Source organism: Schistocerca serialis, chromosome 6, assembly GCF_023864345.2.
Source record: "Schistocerca serialis cubense isolate TAMUIC-IGC-003099 chromosome 6, iqSchSeri2.2, whole genome shotgun sequence".
NCBI lineage: Eukaryota > Metazoa > Arthropoda > Insecta > Orthoptera > Acrididae > Schistocerca > Schistocerca serialis.
In genome coordinates this window covers 743135960-743157123 of record NC_064643.1, presented here as the reverse complement: position 1 = coordinate 743157123, position 21164 = coordinate 743135960, and the positions used below count along the sequence as shown (strand labels likewise).

Sequence of the window (21164 nt, the reverse complement as noted above, 5' to 3'; positions counted from 1 at the left end):
AATTCTCTGACCACAACAGCAATATCCATGACAACATCAAGTTCAGGATGGAGATACAGATGTGTGGTGCTTTGCTGTTCCTTGAATCCTCATCACCAAAAACAAATGGATGTCTGAGCCACATTATTTACCAGAACTCAACCCACGTGGACCGATATCTGCACACTAACAGCTACCGAGGACCTTCGTGCATCGAGAGGAAGTTGTCTCAGATGCTGAAAACCTGCCAAAGGAACTGAGCAATTTATGGAAAGTGTTCAAGGAAAATGGCTACAATCACCACAATATTTCACAAGCCATATTTCTGAGGACATGTAAGCAGAAGGACCCCAAGGAGGACAGAAAAAAGCAAGAGTTCTATGGCTCAGTAACAGGGAAGATTGGCCGGTTCTTAAAGAGGAATAAAATAGATTTGGTCTTCGGGGCTCCAGGAAAAATTCAACAGCTCATGATGCCTGTGAAAGACACTGCAGCCCTCAGGACGCCAGCGGTATATAAAATACCATGTGGCTGTGGACAGTTTTATGTCGGACAGACTATGTGTGCTGTTGAACAGCGCTGTGTAGAACACGAGATGCTTTCGCCTTCAGTGCATTGGACATTGTATGGCATTTGAATGGACATTATATTGTATTTGACAAGACATCTGTTATTACACGGATTAATAGTTTCTGGGATAGCGTAATAAATGAAGCGATAGAGGTAAAAATTTGTGGCAACGCTCTCACTAAAGTTAATGACTTGCAGCTAAGCTTAGCGTGGGATCCAGCCATCGGAAAGTTGAAGCGAGTATGGCAGGCTCGCAACGAAAACATTACCTTTTATGGTGATGGACCATGCATCAGTGACTATGAGGATGGTAGCAGATAACAAAAGACAGTCACCTCTTGAAATGGGCAAGGAGGACTTGGCCAAAAGCTTGTGAATTTTAAACCACTTGTCATGGCCGGACACTGCATTTTATCAGTACATATCACTGCAAAACCATGCATTCATATGTTTTTGGTTTGAATTAACCACCTTTGTTTAAATAACGAAGCATAGCACCAATTATCTGTTTTTTTCCATGTGCCTTGTCAAGATGCATTCTGAGAATTTATTCTCATTGTCAAGTGCAAATATTTACTTAAGCTTTTTTTGTGATGTTTCACAAACAATGTGCATGATGATTTACATGTTTGTGGTTTTCTGCATAATGGAGGAGGCACAGTACCTTATAACCTCAAAATGACGACTACAGTACAAGAGATACAGAACAATGTATGTGCAAACATCTCAAAAAATACTTATGCAAATATTTAACCTGACAATGAGAATAAATACTCGAAATGTAACATGCCAAGATGGCGAAAATATATAACTGGTGTAGTGTTTAAGTACTTAAATGATGATTGCCCTAATAGCAGGCTTACCAAAATCATCGATTATGATGTATGAAATTGAGTCAAACATTTCTACTTCCCACAGTTATTAGTTCCAGTTACACCAGTGGTAAACGTAATAATAAATCCAGATAATCTTTATTAGACAATAAACAAGCCACATATGAGTATTTTGATGCCTATAACATACAAATATCATACATAAAGTAAAAAAATGCAAGGAGGGATCCTATACACAATTTTTACTACTACTACTACTTAAAAAGTTATTTCCCATATTTTACATTTCCCCACATTTTACATCATTTTTTAAAGTCTCTTGAAAAGTGTAAATGTTGAGGTTTCACTATAATTGTTTACTCAAGTCAAGAATGTACTTGTAGTTGCTGTTCGGACACAAAATACTTGAAGGAGGTAAGTACTGGCCAGCCATTCTGTGTCTTCGTAATTTTATTGTTTCTAGATGAATTTTCCTCTTAATAGAATAGTATAGTTTTGCATTTATACATACTAGCATGAAAGTATTGTAATGAACTTTCACTGACAATAATAGAATTATGGGACACAATTACTGGGTAGTAGTCACCTTTAGAAAAAATGTGAGTATGGCCCTCACCTGAGACACAATTACTGGGTAGTAGTTACCTTTAGAAAAAATATGAGTACTGCCAATAAACACATAGGGTCTCACCTTTTGTGATGAGGCCTTCTGGTGCGTACCCGCATTCTGACCTCTTCCTGGACTTAACCTCCATTAACCCATCACCCCCCCCCCCCCCCCCCCTTTTCTGTTATCCATGTCTGTTAAGTCGGAGTGACCTGCCATTCTCCAAAAAGCTAGGAAAGTGTATGTAATTTTGTATGTTTTGTAAGCAGTACTGACGTCTCTCCAGAAGGTAAGCACTGCCCAGAAATTCTATTTCATAATTATATTATTGTCACTGAACTTTTATCATAATCTTTTCGTGTTAACATGTATTAATGCACAGGTATATGATTCCATCAAAACTAAATTTCACTTGAGAAAACTATAAAATAATGAAGACAGAATGACTGGCCAGTACTTGCGTTCATTTCCACTACTACCAACAAGACACATTTAAAAGTGAAAAAAGCTATTATTAGCTTTTGGAACTATTTGTTCCTTTCTGATCAATGTATCATTTCTTTCACTTTCCCCCTGCCCACCTCTCTCCCTCTTCCCCCTTCTTTTCTCTAGTGCTTAATTGGACCTTTCATTTCTCGTAATCAATTTTTTACTCAATGTCTCTAAACTGGAGTTAGCACAGTTATTACCAGTGTACTATCGACCTCCTCATCTTATCTCCCATTATCCTCACAACACATAACAAGTGGGTCTCTCTCACCCTGGGGTGGGAGTGACTTGTACATCTTTTTTCACCATTCCCAGTCCACCCCTCTCTCCTCCCGAAGAAAGAAATAATTAATTTGGAAAGCTAGGATAGTGCATGTACTTTTATGTGTGTCTATCAGCAGCACTGGCATTCTCCTGAGTGTAAATACTAGCCAGAAATTATTTCTCGTAGCTTTAAAAGTTTCTTGGAGAATTTATCTTAACAAGAGTATCTTATTGAAGAAATTCCGCATAAGAATATATTGCATATAATAACTATCTAGTCCTAACTTATTACAGAAAATAAGCAACAGTATTTAATCATTAATTATGAATAAATTTTTGTTGTATCTTCCATACTCTTGTGAAGTATCACAGAGGGAGTTTACAGAACTTATCATATTATACAAAACAATAGTTCACTGCCAATAAAAGTATGCATAAACGAGAAGTGTCAACATCATTAGTGTACTGAGCTCCTGTGTTATCCAAAAATATGTGAATTATTTTAGCAAACCCAAATGAATAAATAATCAGTATAGTATATGTATGTGTTATATGCCAGTATGATGAAACAAGTCACGGAGATCAGATCTGCAACAGGGTATTGTTACTAGTAAAAGTCTGCCTATATCTGTTTGTTTACACTGTGAGCTTAATAGTTCTTCTGATGTAAAATGGCTGAATAAAATGTCATACATGCCACAGGTTGTGTCACAGGTTACTTTCCCTTTGACGAAGTGGGCGTTACCACTGATGGGCTGAATAAAATGTCATACGTGTCACAGGTTACTTTCCCTTTGACGAAGTGGGTGTTACCACTGATGGGCTAAAGAGATTTGTTGTAAGGCTATGTTTAGGATTAACTTCCCTGCATGCATAAAAATGTGAACTGTAAACGAGCTGAGAAGGAGCATAGCATTGGATATGGATGTTGTGAGGGTTGAGAATGTAATTAGAAGGTGAATAAAAAGGATTTGATAGTGGTACTGAGGTGGCATGCAAGCATCCTCAAGCCCCTGAGGAAGCATGTTCCTCAAACCACTGACAAAAGTTCAGGAGCTTTGAGGAGGTTTGTTGTTTGCCAGGTGCTCTTTCGTTCATTGGTGCATAGTGACGGCAGACTTGTAAATTATATCGCTTAATCCAGTGTTAACATTCTCCACATGGGAATATTTCTGCCACCAAGATAAACTGTGTTGTGTAGGCAAGTGGAGTGCATCGATTCTTGTGTTCATTTCTTGTATTTTTAAGTATGTACGTCCACACTTCCACTGGCATGTACGAAGATGTGCCAAGGCTCACCAGCCTAGGTGATCATTAACCATATTTTGAGATCCCAACAGCAATGTTCTTTTACCAATACTTGCCTCTGTTCTTTGATGTGCACTGAGTAGAACTACAAATGTTGGACATTGGTTTCTCACCAAATGTGCCTACCACTGAATGGGCGAGTAATTTTCTTCTATGTCTCATGGACCCACTGTTGAAGTCTGCAGTACTCAGCAGCAACTCCTGTCATCAACACTTTGTTGACCACATCTGTTGATTCTTGCACATGAGCTTGGAGGTGGAGTGCACATAGTCTAACCAAAATCTAATCTAGTGCAAAATACAGAGTTTATTAATTAATTTCTTTTATTTTTATACGAGTTTCACCACTTTGCTATCTGTAGTGGATATTGCTTGAAACTTGTGAAAATATAATTGTTTTTGATGTGTGTGTCAATTTATGTTAAAAAGCTATCGCTATATAACAAGATGATAATATTTGGGAAGGGTAGCTGATGGTTAGGAGGTAGGCAGCACATGTGCAGGATAGGAATGCATGAGGGAAAGGCAGCAGTTGCACAGGATGAGAATGCTACCGAGCCAGTGAGTTTGCACAGAACATGATTACGACGTGGATGAGTGGATTGGGAGGGGATTACAGGACACAGGAATGAGAGACTGTTGGATAGAGGGTGGAGTGGCACTCCAGTCTACTTGCTGAACGGCAGTCCCAGCATTGTGTGTTCAGCTGGCACTATGTAGCTGCACAGAAAAGCTCATTAAAAGATTCATCTGAAAGCTAGCAAAGTTTTCATTCTGTTTTGTGTACCTGTTGATTCAACATTTCTACTTCACTCCTAAATTATTAACTTGATAAACTTACACTCCTATAAGTCTGCATGACATTTTGAGCTGGAGGTGTCAGATTGTGCACTGGTATTTTCTTCTTGAAGATGTTTAAAACTGTTTTCACCAACAGATATCAAGATAAGCGAATTACGTTACACACATTTGATATACTTGGTGCAACCTGCTAGAGTTTCCTTGCCACTCTATTATTACACCTAGTCATCTGCACATGAAATATTGTTCTCATTTTACTTTTCGTAATGTTTGGGTGTCCTGCACTAAAGTAATCTTACAGTTTATTTTTATGTGGTACTTACAGTTTGCACATGTTTGTATGAAACATTTGGTGGAGTAAATAGATTGAGAATTGTAAGTGTTATACCCAAGTGACTCAATAATAGAATACATCTTGTGAGAAAATGCAGGTTTTGAAAGCTGAGTGAAACCTGTTAGTTTGGCACCCAATAGAGGTGACAACACTGTCTCTCATTATGGAATACTGCAGTGTTTCATTTGTCTCCATTTTGTGCCTTGTGTATTACTAACTTCGTTGTTATAATTTGTTGAAACACCTCTTTTCCTCCATATGGAATTTCATCATCAGCTCATTATCAGTATAATCCACAGATTTGAATCTGTGATGATTGTCTGCTGTTATTTCCACTCAGTTCCTGTGTGTCATGTACATCTACAAATACAGGATTTGGAGTAACTTTTCTTATCTGTCAATGTCTGTGCATATATCTAGTCCCCATCATTATTCTGATGTTGGCATTTTAGTGAACTTATTTAAAGCTTGTATTTTTGGGATTCATCAGTATTTTTAATTTTTTGTATGTTTCATTTCTGCATCAGTTTTCTTCTGTTTTATCTGTAAACAGTAGAACTGCCTATAAATTGTATTTGCATAACATTTATTCTCTTTCAACTTCTGTGATACAGTGTTCTTATTTCCAGTTTTATCACCTAGCATCAGTTCGCATGCAGGAGCTTTGCACCCAGTTGGATATCTCAGATAAAGAACTGAAAAGAAAGATTTGGACATGTTTTGAACATTCAATAATTCATCAGACAGATCTCATGCAAGATCGGCATCTTGATCAGATCCTTATGTGTGCTGTTTATGTCATGTGTAAGGTAAGTGTATGCAAAAATATTTGTCTGTTACATAGTTTTCAGAGTGATGACAGTAACTTATGAATGAGAATAGAGAATATGATGAAGTAATGTTGTGAGACAATGTAATAGACAAATAATGGACTCAAAGTTAGATATGTCTGTGGAAGGGATGGCACTGTAAGCATTTGCATTATAATAAATGTAAAAGACAGATGTCAAGTATGACAGGGAGACTGCAGAAGGACAAACTAAAAATATAAGTATGTGATGTAAATATCATGTCCTCCACCTTGGTAAACAAATAAAATTGTCTTTTCTTCTATTAAATCTCTTTTTGCCACTGCCAGCCCCTCTGAAGGGTCGTGTAAACTGTTTTGATTAGATTGGACAGCAAGTGGTGCTTTTAAATATGTTTTTATTTAACTACATCACTATCATTATCATATAAAGTTCTTGATGATCTAAGCTTAAAGAAGATACGGCAATCACAAGCCCACTACTGTGTTACTCACATGAAGCAAACCTCAGAAAATAAGAACTGATTTGAATTTTACCGGTACTCTTTAAGTCTGTCATCAAGAAGATTCATTATATGAAGCATATGTTTCAATTTGTTACAAAAATCACTGTTGATGCAAAACTTAGTACTTATTTACTCTTAGAGGAAGAAGAGATCAAAGCATGAAGCATTCGTTCATGTGTCTGCAGCCTGTTGTGGCATTATCTGTGCAATATTCTTCAGACCACGGAAACTGAATGTACTGAAAAAGTCAGGGAATTGTGAGAGACTCTGGAGGGACTGAACTGATCACTGGCAAAAATAAATGTATTGAGTCATTTTGTTACAAAATTCTCTGAGATCCTGCTTTGGAAAGAATTGGGAGCCGTGTAAAGGAAGATGAAAAAGTTAGATGAATTATTGTAATGTTTGTTGCCGATTGCAGAAATGGAGAAATTGCCATTTTTGGACAAGAGCCATTCCATATACAGAAAGTCCACACATATTTACCTTTCTTTAATTAGAGCAAGTTTTCCCCACTCTGCCCAGAATAATTTTGTCCTTAAGACTTTAATATTCAGAGTTCAGACAATATCAGATTGTGATAATCTGCAGTCTTTTTGGACTGTTTTAAGTGTGTATTAAGAAAAAAGTTTATACAAACCACACCAAAATAGATATCTGAAATCAAATGAATGGCCAGACCCATTCATTCAATGGGAAAAGCATCCAGCAGCATTACGTGCAGTTCAAGGAGCAACCTTTAGCAAAATGAAATGCATACACACTGTGGATAATTAAAGAAATACAGCGTCCAGTAAAGGATTACTGGAGTTTGAGGATACCTGAGATATGCAAACTTAGAAAAAATAGTGTTAGCTGAACTTAGCCTTACAGAAGAAGATCTTATTTCATGCTTTGTCGTCTTGGAACTCTGTAATAAAAGCAGCAGTAGAAATTCAACCTGGGACTGGTCACAAAAAACAGTATGTTCACAAAGAACCAAAATTAAAAATTTGATTGAGTGGTAACTAGCTGTATCTTCCATCCACTCTTAAATTGTGCCCCCAGGGGAGCAGCTGTTGGGCGAGGGGGGCAGTACTTTCTTCGCAGATAGTTTTCATATTTGTGCATCAAAATCTTGCCCCAGATGACACATCACACCACTAACAGGAAAACAGTTGCATTACTACCACATTTATGATGATGATTAAAGCAATTGAAAATTATAGTTTAATACTTAAACACACTCTTTTTACTAAATGCTAAATTAATTGTTTTAGCTCTGCTTCATTGGGATCTCGTATATTCCTTAACATCCGTCCACTGCTATTTCCTTTCCTGCTGACGAAGTTATCTCAAGTGACGTGACATTTGTGTAATCCTACTTTCCGATGTCTTTTTAAAAATATTTAAGTATTTATTCTTTAAATTTTCAATTATTGTTCATTTCTGTCTTGGAATTCGTTGTTTTTACTTCTCTCTGTGTGTTTCCTAGGTGTCTGGGAGTGACAAAACATTCACTGAAATAATGAGATGCTATCGTTTTCAACCTCAAGCATCTTCTCATGTGTATCGAAGTGTGCTGTTGTCATCAAAAAAACGGAGAGGTTCTGGGTCTTCAAGCAATGGAACATCCAGTACATCAAGTCCAGTACCTACAGACGCAGAAAACAAAGGTAACTTGAACCTAGAGTTTTGTTAGATGAAGTTCATTTTAATTTTAGCAAATTAACTACAAGTGAACATAAATGTTTTCCAGAAGTTACTTTCCTAAAATGACCTTGATAATCTAGCTCAATTATCAAGGTCATTTTATAAAAACTTGATTTTTTTTTTTTTTTTTTTTTTTTTTTTTTTTTTAAAGAAAAGAAAAAGAAAAGAACAAGGCGATGAGAAGTTTTTTAAAAACAAGTAGTTGTTAAGTTATTAAAAACCACAGGAGAGATAAATGCACAAGATAATTAATAAAAATTGTTACCAAGAATTGCAGTTCAGTTGGAATCACAGTCTTTAGGAGCAGCACAGATGCCTGAAGTCGTTGAGGGTGTGGAATATGTGAGGCTGGTATCTAGCACTGACAGTTTAGCTGAAATTTTCTCCTGATCACTCTGCATCATTGCAGAGCTCTTACTTGACACAAATAACTTTGTACAATGTGCCAATTCATAACTCTAGAAGCATTGTATTGCTGGCTACTTTCAGCGAATTTCGAAAAAGTTTTTAAGGCTTCTAAAGCCTCAGTCCAGGAGACGTCCATTGCAGGTGTATCTTCTTCATCACTCTGTTTCTGGTGCCTCCTGTGGGTTGAAAACACTTTATGGTATCACATCTCGGCTTCTTCAACCTGTTTAGGCCATAATTTTATCCAGGGCCTGTGCAATGATGTATTTTTCACAGAGGTCCAAGTATTAGCAGCCATGAAAGTTGCACTGGAACTCCTTGACACTGCAGTCTGAACTTAGCAGCTTCTGCACAAACATTATTCTGTACCAGCTCTTGAAATTTTCTGTGACCGCCAGTCCATACATGGAATTAGTGCTGTAACACAGGAGGATATATGAAAAAAATATTACGTAGCACAAGCTCCATTTCTGGAGGGTGAGCTCGCCAATTATTAGGAATGAGAATTGTCTTAGAATTTTAAGGTAGTCTTTTTTTCCCACAGCTGGAAAAAAAAAATAGTGAAAGAACCAATCTTTGAACTACTCAGTTTTCCTCCAGGCGTTAGTCTGTGCACCATAAATAACTGGCATATGGGTTTTTAGAGGTCTAGGCTTTTAATATTTCCCAGCCATAAAGAAAGGCAATTTATGATCACCTGAAGCATTTGCACAGTGTTGAATTCTGTTGAATTTGCCAACCATTTCCGTAACTTGCCAGTCTCATCAAAGTTGTAAATTTGGTAAGGGGACAACTTATACCCATCAACAAGCTTCTGAAATGGTGTTTAGTTTTCATTTGCAGCAGCCTTACCAGCAGATTTTATTTCACCAGAAACGTATAGCTTTTGGATGCCATGAAAAATTTTGAAATTATGAAGCCACTCATTTGAGACGAAAAGACTTCTTTGTAGGTAGACCAAATTCCTTGTGGGAAAGATTTGGCCTCTTCTATGTTCATAGGCCCTGTTACTGGCTTTTTCTCTGCTCTTAGGGCTGAACCACTTATACGAAGCTTCATCCATGGTTTCTAACTTAAGTTTTTTTTAAATTTGCCTAGCATCTAAACTTTTAACTGAAGCAAGATTGTGTCATAAATTTTTCCAGCAGTTGTTTTTGTTTTTTATGTAGTTGAAGATGCGATATTAAATTTACTCATAATATATTTTCAGTTCTCACATTTTTCCTATCTCCTTACAGTGTCCAGTTTTTGGTAGGTCATCAGTGTCACATCTTGTTTTGCTGTTTTAGGCACACTTCCATTCTGTTTGTAAAACGTATTCACTGCACACATGAAAATTTTACTGCTCTATAGTCTGACAATCTTACAAGTAGCTGAATACTGATTCAGTATAATGGCTTTATTAAATAAAAATGCACAGTAAGTATTGTAAATTTAGAATCCTTGGATACTAGCACAAAGCTAACAATGCATCCGACTTCTCTTGGCGAGAATATAACATGAGGCAGACAATTGTTATTGATGATGCGCCACAGCAGGTGGTTCTTTTGTTTCTCAAAGGTGTCTGACTGTCAACTGTGCCAAGCTAAAAATATGGGAAAATTCCTACTGTACTAATTTACCATCACAAACCCTAAAATATATATTGTCACCAAAAACTTTTCATGGAACTCATTGTATATTTAAAAAATAATCCGGAAGAGTAGTTTATTCGTTACTTCCTTTCCGGACAAGATATTGATGCCAAGTGTTAGAACCAACTCATCCACAACTGAAGGGGGTGAAGCAACTCCAGACACTTATCAAGGCTTTGCAGAGCCATGGCAGATCTTTGTGAAAGTGAGTCTTAATCATCATCTTATCACTACCTGTTGGAGATTTTTCTATCACAAAGGTTTCAACATGCAGTATGTTTTCTATTTGTTCATTAAAATTGGATTTTGTCATAGAGCACCATTTTTTGAAAAATGTATTGTTGTAAGGATTTGTTAAAAGCTGAAATGTCAGAAGAGTTGGTTCACTAATGTAAGGTTTTACTGTACTGTGTCAGTTTGCATGTTAATATGAATTCCTCTATAATGCCACAGTAATTCTACTGGTGATACTGTCCTCCATCTTTTCTATTTTGTGCTGATTTTTCATCTCGACATAACCATTAATCCTAACAGTTACTGTAATCTGTTTTGCATATTCTAATCGTGGTCTCTCTTTTTTTTCCATTCTAATGCTCATTTTAGTACCTGGTTAACCATTCATGTATGCCTTGGAGGATCCTGTACTAACCTGCCCCTTCTTCTGGCAAGCGTTTTCTGCTGACATCTTTCACCAACTATTCTTTTCTAGAACTTTCTCCATTTCATACATTTGTCCACTTAATTTTTTACACGTCTTCAAAGCACCATATTTCAAAAGGTTTCAGCTTCTTCTTTGGATTTCCAGTTGTCCACATTTCACATCTATTCAATTACATTCTCTAAATGTAAACCTCCTTTTGATATCTTTCTTATATTGGCCATCATGTGTAGTCTTGCTCCCTGGGTAGCACATCTTCCAACTATTGTATTGTTTCCAATTTTGATGTTAAGCAAGCTGTTATTCTCCTTTCATCATCTCTTTATCGCCCCATCTGTGGTCAGTTTTGTTTTGAAGAGTGGTAACTATGCTACAGATTCCTTCCAGAATGTTTCTAAGGCTACATTTACACTGCTGGCACTTCACGACTTGCTGCTGTCACATTACCACATGTTTCTATCACGTTACTGCTTGTGCAGGCATACTGCTGCTTGCGGGGAGTCTTTTCCCTGAGTGAATGGATTACTTGCTGTTACATGAAGAGAAAAGCAATTTTCTACGTTCTCTGATAACTATTACTGGTTTGTTCACACAAAAAATATATCAGCAAGGAGAAAGAGGACAGTGCACCCTTTCTTTGAATGCAGAACATTCACACTGCAGCTACTTTCACCAGCTATAACAGCAGCTTAAAAATTACCCAGAGCGGTTTTTCAGACATTTAGAAATGCCACAAAAAATTATTCAGTTTATTTTAAATATTATTGAACCAGATAAATTAAACACAGAGCCTCGAAACAAGACCAGTCATAAAAAATTATATATGAAGAAAGGATTGGCATATGTAGTAAATATGGCCACGGGGCATGTACAGGGACTAGGATTAAATGAAATCGAATTAGATTGATTCTCAAAGAGTATAAAATAAATACTGTCATGATCACAGAAACCAAGAAACAGACACACAGGGGGCTCATGTTTCTTTTGTGAGTTCGTGCGTTGCACCCAGGGGGCCCCGAGCTAATGCAGCCCGTTCTTCCTTCCCAGGCTGCATTTCCTTCCACGTGCTCTCCCTCCCCATCGTTGCTTCTTCCCCTCTGTCCCGTCTCTCAGTGTTTGTACTTCCATCGACCTGGCTGTCCACCTAGTTTCCTGTATTCGTTAAGGTTTTGTTCCCATGACCTTTCATTTTTCGTCTTTCCTTTTTTGGTGTTCTTGGTCCTATTTTGGGGTTTGACCTCCACTTCTAAATTTTCTCTCCGTAGTGTCAGCCATTTGGGGAAGAACTTCCTTTCTAGACTCTACAGTGTGGATTCCTCTGCCCCCCTTCCTTCCCCTCTTCCTTCCATGCTGTAACCCCCTTCCACCCCTAGGTCACTAGCATGTGTAGCCAGTCTGTGTAGAGGGGCCATTACGTACACTATCTGGCTGAGCACCATGATGAAACAGGGATCACACGTCTGATGCCTGAGCTGTTGCCTTCCCATGTATACCTAGGAGTGGTTGCTTGTCATTCTGGAGAATTGGAACTCCTGGCAACAGCTGCCGTGCCGGATAGTCCTTGCTATGGCTTGTTGGTACCCATGGGGAGAGTCCCTGATTGGAATGGTTGGTATTGGGGCACATGCTTTGCATCTGAAATGTATCAGGCTCCAAAACATTGGCTGTTGTTCTATGGTCGTTTCTTCAGTTCATAATGGATCATTTAATGCTACTTCTAATGACCCTGTGGGCCGGGCACAATGGCATGGGGTGAAACACTTTCCTCACCACCTGGCCTGATACGGCCACAAAGCTGTTACTTTTTGTGGAAAATAGTAACATGTGGTCGGGTTCCCTACTTCTGCCATCCGATTTGCAACCCTTCATGCTTGTGATCATCTTGGCTACACCGTGGTTTGAATATGGTTCATGGAGTCATTTCTTTTGTAGAGACTTCATCCTTCAAACTGATGGGGAACTCTGGACACACATAGAACATCGAGGCTTTCATTTTGTTCAACATGCTCAGAAAGGTCATAAGACCAATTGCACCGACACTGGCGCCATTATTCTGTCGTTTGAGGGAGACACCCTCCTGGAGGAGGTCAGGGTTACGTGTTATCAGTGTGACATGAAGCCGTATATCCCTCCCCCTCCATTCATGAGGTGTTTTTAGGGGCACATGTGTTTCCGCTGTACCGTGGATCCTCTGTGGTGAATATGGATACCTACTCCATGAGGGGATCCCCAGTGGGCTTGTCACAACTGACACACACACACACACACACACATGCACGCAAAACCTGCTCAACAGATTTCCAGGATACAGGAGTAAAAGTCTGTTGATCATTCATCTTACACTGAGGCTTGTCAGAAATATGATCAACTTTACTCTGTGTCGACAACTTCCACCTTTGCCTCTGTTAAGTCTTTTCTTCCCTTTTCCTTACCCCAGTCCTGTCCCCCTCTCCTCTTCCCCAGTGGTTCCCATGCCCTCCCCTTCAGGTGCAGCCCCCCCCCCCCCCCCTGCCCCCCTCCCTGGACAAAGGAGTGTCCCTTTTCTTCAGTGCCTGCCAGTGATAGGGCTCCCTCCCAGGACCCCTACGCCAGCATTTCTCAGGCCACAGGACACACAGTCTGTGCCACAAGGTTTCCAGATCTCGGGGAAACCTGCTCTCCCTTTGTGCCCTGCCTGTCTCCACCTATGAAAGAAAAGGAAAAGAAACATAAGTCCCCTGGTGCCCCCCAGAAGTTCCATTTCCCCCTTTGCAACCTGAGCCTGACCTCTTATTTAGGGATGTCACCCCATCGTCATTGGTGACAAGTGGTGACCTGGTGGCACAATTGGCGCCATCCCGTTTGCCTCCCATATGGATACCTGCTCTGTGCTTATTCAGTGGAACTGTAATGAATACTACCATCACCTCCCAGATTTGGCAGTCCCTTATTGCCTTTACTCAGCAGCTTGTGTTGTTCTCCAGGAATCTCATTTTACTTATACTCACTCACCGGCCCTCAGTGGGTTCCGTGCTTTCTGTCAGAATTGGGTCAGCCCTTTGAGAGCTTCTGGTGGCGTTTGCATGTTGGTCCCTACAGATATGGATCATGGTTCCTCTGCTCATTTTAGTGCTGCATATGGCACTTTCTGTGCCATTGATTTTTCGCTCACTTCCCGTCCCCTTCTTCTTTCTGTACACTGGTTGCCACACACAATCTCTGTGATAGTGACCACTTCCCATTGATTCTCTCATTCCCTTGCCACCTCCTGGTGACCACATTATCCCACTGAGCTTTCCTTCATGCTGATTAGCATCTATATACTTTCCACTTCATGTTTACACCTTCTTCGTCAGATTATATTGAGGAAGTCGTCCGTGATCTATCCAATAGGATAATCTGCACTGCCAGCATCACCATTCCACGCTTGACAGACCCCATTCGCTGTTGGCCAGTTCCGTAGTAGAGTGTGGCCATTGCCACTGCCATCCGCAATAGTAGTCACATTTTGCAATATCTTAAATGGCACCCGTCCTTCGCTTATCTTATTACCTTTAAACGTCCTTGCACCAAAGCCCGTTACTTATCAAACAGAGCAAGTGGGTGTGTTGGGAACATTTTCTCTCCCCTCTAGTTTCTTCTGTCCCTTCATCAAGGGTGTGGGCTGCACTCCATACCCTCAAAGGTTATTTTGCATTCCGTGTCTTGCCCTTCCACATACCTTTGTACAGATCCATCAGTTTTCGCTAAACCCCTTGTGATGCATTTTGTGACAGCATCAGTTTCAGCCTCCTCTTCAGCCACCTTCCTCCTCTGAAAACAGTGGGCTGAAGCTTCCCACTTATGTTATACCACTTCTCAGGAGGAATCCCACAATGAACTCTGCACTGAATGGGAGATTTCTAGCCCTCTCTTTCTCACACTATTTAGCCTCTGGCCCTGACTCCATCTATAACCAGTTGCTTCAGCACCTTATTTCTCCACAATGATAATATTTCCTGTGGATGTTTAACCATATTTGGCTCCAAGGCATTCTCCCCTCTCAATAGAGGGCTGCTCTTGATAGTTACCGGCCAGTCAACCTGACCAATGGCCCCTGTAAGTTACTAGAACAGATGGTGGCTCGTCGGCTCAATTGGAATTGGGTCCTCAAATCTCGGAACCTTTTATCTCCCTACCTGTGCGGCTTTCGGGAAGGTCGATCTCCTATTGATCATGTGCTTCGATTGGAAACTGCAGTTCGGCGGGCCTTTTCTCAGCACAGTCAACTTGTCGCGGTTTTCTTCTATCTTCATAAGGTCTATGCCACAGCTTGGTGCCATCACATCCTCTTTATGCTCCATGAGTGGTGTCTTCGTGGCCCCCTCTCGACCTTTATTCACCAGTTTCTGTCCCACCAGCTGTTCCGAGTTTGGGTTGGCACCATTCTCAGCTCTCTGCAGACCCAGGAGAATGGCATTCCACATGGCTGTGTATTAATTGTCCTTCTTTTTCTCATTGCTATTAATGGATTTAGGCCTCTGTCAGACCATTGGTCACCCCTGCCCTGTATGTGGATGATTTATGTATTTGACTAGCCCCCACTAGCTCTACCTCGGTGGCCTCTGTGGAATGATGCCATCCGGCATTCATTAACGTGGACACTCTCGCACTGTTTAAAGTTCTCTCTCCTTAAGTCAAGGGTGGCACATTTGTGTCACTGTATTATGGTCCATCCTGATCCTGTGCTCTACCTCAGTGCCCAGCATCTGACTGTGGTCCCCCAGTTACATTTGTTGGATCTTGTTTTTGACAACAAGCTTATTTGGTTGCCCCATATCCATCATCTGAAGGTTGGCTGTTTTCCTAAACCCAATGTCCTTTGCTTTCTAGCCCACACCTTTTGGGGTGCAATTCACTCAACCCTTTACTGGGCATCATTCTGTCTCATCTGGACTATGGTTGCAAGTTTTTTGATCAGCTGCCCATTCCACACTGTTCCTCTTGGACCCAGTTCACCATCCTGGTATCTGTTCAGCCAATAGTGCCTTTTGCACTAGCCCTGTCAATAATCTTCTGGTTCGTGCTGGGATCCCTTCCCTTCCCTTCCCTTTTGGTTCGGTGGTCCCGGCTCCTTGTTTCATATGCAGTTGCTACCCATTTTTCCTCTGCTCACCCCTCCTATTCCATTCTTTTCATGGCTTGCCTCTCGGGTAGGTTTATCAGTTGGGCTCTGCCTTACTTTTCTCTGCCGTGATTTCCGTCTCCCCTCCTTGGCCTCGTCTCCATGCCTGACCTCCCCTCTTTGGTTAATTCTTTGGCCCCAAATTCAAGTGGATCTCTTCTGGGCTCTGAAAGCCTCCATCGCTCCAGTAGTGTTCCATTGTATGTTCCAAATGTTCTTATGGGAGTTTCAGGATTCCACTGTGTTTTACACCTATGGCTCTAAATCTGCCGATCATGTGGGATATGCCTTCATGTCTTCTGTTGGCACAGAATGCCATGTCTTGCTGATTGCCACATGTGGGGTGTTCACTGCGTAATTGATGGCCATCCTATCGAGTACCTCTGTTTAATAAAACTTTCCCCTCTCACCCAAGTTTTGCTATATAAAGACTTAATGGGTTGCCTTCAGGCTATCGTTTAATGTTTTTTCCGACACCCCTTGGTCTCTGCCATCTACGACCTTCTTGCCAGTTGTGGAGATGCTTCTTGTTTAGTTCATTATCTTTGTGTTCCCGGCCGTGTAGGTATCCCAGGAATTGACATGCTGATCGTCTGGCTCAGGTGGGGTGGGGGCCGCCATCTACCTCACAATCCCAATGACACCTCTGGGGCGGATTTGCGGCTTTACATCAAACCCCTTTTTGCTCAGTTGTGGGCTGACTCTTGGGAGGGTACCTCACTGTCTAATAAACTTCATGCAATCAAGGATATTCCCGTCACACTGTGTTCTTCCCACCACTTTTCCCAGCAGGAATCCAACATCCTCTGTCATCTTCATATCAGCAAATCTGGGTTGACTCATGGTTTATTACTTGACAGTGAGCCACCCTCCCCTTTGTAGTTATGGGCTCCCCTCATGGTGATCCATATTGTGCTGGATTACCCCCACCTTTTGCCCCTTTGCACTAAATATGCCCTCCCACCTACTTTGTCCTGGGTGTTAGCAGATGCCTCTTGCATGGGTACATCTGTCCTCGGTTTTAGGCATTGGAGTCCCTCAGTTAGTGTTGGCATTAGTTATACAGGCCTAGGCCTTGCCTCTATACCAGCCAGGTTCTCCACGCCTTTTCCCTATGCTTTTTTCTGAAGTTTTGTTTTCCATTTTCTTGTGTCTTTTTCCCCTGGTGTTGCCCCCTTGTGTTGTGATCATGGTAGCGTGTGGGAACCAAAACGGTTCGGTGGTAGTGCTGGTGTCCCATTATGCTAAGTGTTTCTGGGGCACCCCTGCGCTCCTCATTTCCCCTTACTCCCCTCCTGTGCTTTTCTCTTCCTGCTATGCTGACATTACTTTTACCCTTTTGTTTGCCCCCATTTTCCTTTCCCTTCCTTGCTGTTTGTGTTGTTTTTCCATTGATTTTTGACACCTTATCATGGGGCGAATGACCCCGCTGTTTGTTACCCCCCACCCCCCAACCAGCCACAAAAGAGCTGGAGCATTATGTCCAGTTTTACAGTGGGTTGACAAACAAAAAGAGCACATTGTGGAATAGCAATTTAGACAGGAAAGGGAGGGATAAAGTAAGAGAATATTCTTTACTAAATGAAAGACTGAAATTCAGCTGGGAGCATTTAACGGTAATAGGAACTTGTGCACAGGGGAAGGGAGAAAGAGATCTATATTATGAAGAACTTTAGAAACAATGAGGACCGTGCAATTGTAGCAGGAGATTTAAATGCTGTATTTGGAAAAGAGTCAATTCCTAGTTTAATCTGTAGCACTAAGCCACTATCCTAGAACCCATTACCATTTAAAGATTGCCTATCTAACGACTCTCAGGGGCAATGTAAATTTCATTTTCAATATTTTGTGTAATTTACAGAATTTAAAAATTTTGAATGCTATCATAAAAAACCTACTCAGCAAGAGGTATAATCTTAAGTTAAAAGTGTAACACAGTAAGTTAAGTATTAAAAGTTAGAAGTCGTGTGTTTGCCTTGAGGCAGTGGACAATATTCATCCAGTAAATGAGAATATCATTTAGTGACTTGCAACAAACTTTACACGTAATTTCAAGCGTTAATGAAGTTTCTCTCACTGATGCCACCTCAAAATGATGAACTGAAAAAGTTTATCACTTACTATATTTTCACTGTTTATGTGTTAAAAGTGCTACATCAGGCATTACATTTTGATTTATTATAACTTACTAACTCTATTCACAACACAATTTGCAGGCAGTATCCCCATATACCAGTGAAGTACCTAGAGAATTGTATCACTGTATGATACGAAGTTCAGGAGATATGACGTCATAAACATTTAGATGGGTGACAAACTAGCTTTTGCTTAAAATGGGGTGCAGTGAAACTTCAAAATCATGCATGATATTTTAATTTATTACTTCTTTACTACTGCGCTATTCACTATACACTGAGATGACAAAGTCATGGGATGGTGATATGCGCATATACAGAAGGCAGTAGTATTGCGTGCACAAAGTATAAAAGGGTAGTGCCTTTTTGGAGCTGTCATTTGTACTCAGCTGGTTCATGTGAAAAGGTTTCTGATGTGATGATCACTGCACAACAGGAATCCACACACCTTAAACGTGGAATGGTAGTTGGAGCTAGGTGCATGGGACATTCCATTTAGGAAATTGTTAGGGAATTCAGTATTCTGCAATCCACAGTGTCAAAAGTGTGCCAATAACTCGAGATTCCATGTGTTTCCTCTCACCACAGACAACTAAGTGGGCGATAGGCTTCACTTAACGACCAAGAGTAGCGGCGTTTTTGTAGGGTTGTCAGTTCTAACAGACAAGGTACACCTTTTGAAATAACCACAAAAATCATTGTGGAATGTATGATGATTGTACCCGTTAGGACAGTGTTCTGAAATTTGGTGTTAATGGGCTGTGGCAGCAGACAGCCAATGCGAGTGCCTTTGCTAACGGCACAACATCACCTGCAACATCTCTCCTGGGCTTGTGACCATTTCAGTTGGAACCTAGATGACTGGAAAACATTGGCCTGGTCTGATAAATGTCAATTTCAGATGGTGAGAGATGATAGTAGGGTTAGGATGTGGCGCACAAAACCATTGACCCAAATTGTCAACAAGGCTCAGTGCAAGTTGGTGTCAGCTCAGTAATGGTGTGGACTGTGTTTATATGCAATGAACCAATCACTGACCGGAAATGGTTATGTAAGGCTACTTGGAAACCACTTGCAGCCATTCATGGACTTCATGTTCCCAAACAATGGTGGAATTTTTATAGATGACAGTGCACCATGTTACCGGGCCACAGTTGTTTGCAGACTGGTTTGGAGAACATTCTGGACAATTTGAGCGAATGGCATAGCCATCGAGATCGCTCGACATGACTCTTAGGTCAGTTCATGCACTAAATTCTGCACTGGAACACTTTAACAATGATGGATGGCTATAGAGGCAACATGGCTCAATATTTCTACAGTGAACTTCCAACATCTTGTTGAGTCCATACCAAGTCGAGTCGCTGCACTGTGCCGGGCAAAAGGAGGTCCAACACAATATTAGGAAGTATCCCATGACTTTAGTCACCTCAGTATACACTTTACAGGCAGTATCTGCAACATATGCCTGCAAAATTATATCATTGCACAACAATAGTTCAGAGCATATGAAATCATAAACGTTGAGATGCACAAAAATCTTGAAGAGCGCAAATTACCCTGGCTATATTCTCCTTGTTCCATAATGAGAGCACTTAATGACTTCCAACGAACTTAAATCATAATATCAAGCCTTTCGTAAACAATTTCTGTTACATGCCCCAAGTTGAGCAAATCTGAGGGAATTCAGAATATTCAATGAACTGAAAGTAATCAGCACCTTTTCTAAGAAGAAAAACGTTCACAAATTTACATGATCTGCATGAGGCTACCGTCAACTAATAAATTATGTGATAGTTAAACGATGGTTAGGTCCAACGTTAATTGTCACTGGTATATATAGAGGAAGGAATATAAATACAGACCACTAACATGTGAAAATCAAAATTACAGCTGTGGTCAAGATGGAAGAAGCAGACAAAAAATAAAGATGGAACAATTTATACCAAAGATTTAAGATGGCTAAGGTGATCTATATCAAAACAACCTCACACAACTGTTCAGTGAAATACCTACTAGTGGTCTTCAGTCCAAAGACTGGCATCCATATCAGAGAGGACTGTTAGCAGACATTGAATATATACAAAATAGTGCTGCACAAATGGTCACAGGTTTATTTGACTCTTGGGAGAGTGTGAGGGAAATGCAGGAAAACCTGAATTGTCAGACCCTTGAATATAGCTGCTGCCAACCATCCTGGAAAAGCCTACTTTCAAAATTTGAAGAACCAATATTAAGAAATATACTACAGCTCCTAGCTCTTAAAGGGATTCTGAAGACAAGATTGGATAATTATAGTGTGCACAGAGGCATTTTAATACTCATTCTTCTCCCTCTCCATACACAAATAGACGGGGTAAAAACAGTAATATGTGATACAATGGGAAGTATTCTGTCACACACTTCACAGTGGATACAGTGTGTGGATGTACATGTAGGTGCAGGATACCAGAGAAGCTGTGTAAACGTGGAGTGATTGTCTAAGCAGCAGCAGGGCTGGGATGACCTTGAAGCAGCAAATCACAGTTCATGTCAGGATTGCCATTGATGATCATTGCTACAAACACAGGCCAGTTTGATATCTTTTCCTGGTGTGTATTTGAATGAGCAGCAATATTGCAGGTTAAATGCTCTGGTGAGACTCAGTGGACTTGTTTCGTCATTGCTGGACAATGTTAGTGAAATGAAAGCAATGAGCTATGTTGTCTGTAAACATTAGCAGTGGAATCTGTTCCCCTTAAAATTTTATTCCTCTCTGAAATTTTCTTTTACAAGGGTGGTTTGAAAAGTTCTCGGAACAGAATAGAAAAAAAGTAGTTACATCAGTGAAACTTTGTTTTATTTTTCAATGTAGTCTCCTTGTAGATTACTGCATTTGGTCCAATGATTTTCCAGTGCCTTGATCCCATCTCGAAAATGAGTTTTCTCCTGGCTTGCAAAATAGTTGTCTACTCTGGCTATCAATTCTTCGTTTGAAGTGAATCTTCGTCCACCA

General features: G+C 40.3%; 1 protein-coding gene across 7 annotated transcripts in view; it reads left to right on the top strand.

Annotated features, from left to right (window-relative positions):
* LOC126483891 (retinoblastoma-like protein 1) overlaps positions 1-21164 on the top strand; it is a 175787-nt gene that overhangs the window by 146380 nt on the left and 8243 nt on the right. For all 7 annotated transcript variants that reach the window (XM_050107157.1, XM_050107153.1, XM_050107158.1 and 4 more), the window contains 2 exons: positions 5815-5994; positions 7974-8154. In XM_050107157.1, the coding sequence (XP_049963114.1) occupies positions 5815-5994; positions 7974-8154 (361 nt within the window). The remainder of the gene's footprint in view (positions 1-5814; positions 5995-7973; positions 8155-21164) is intronic.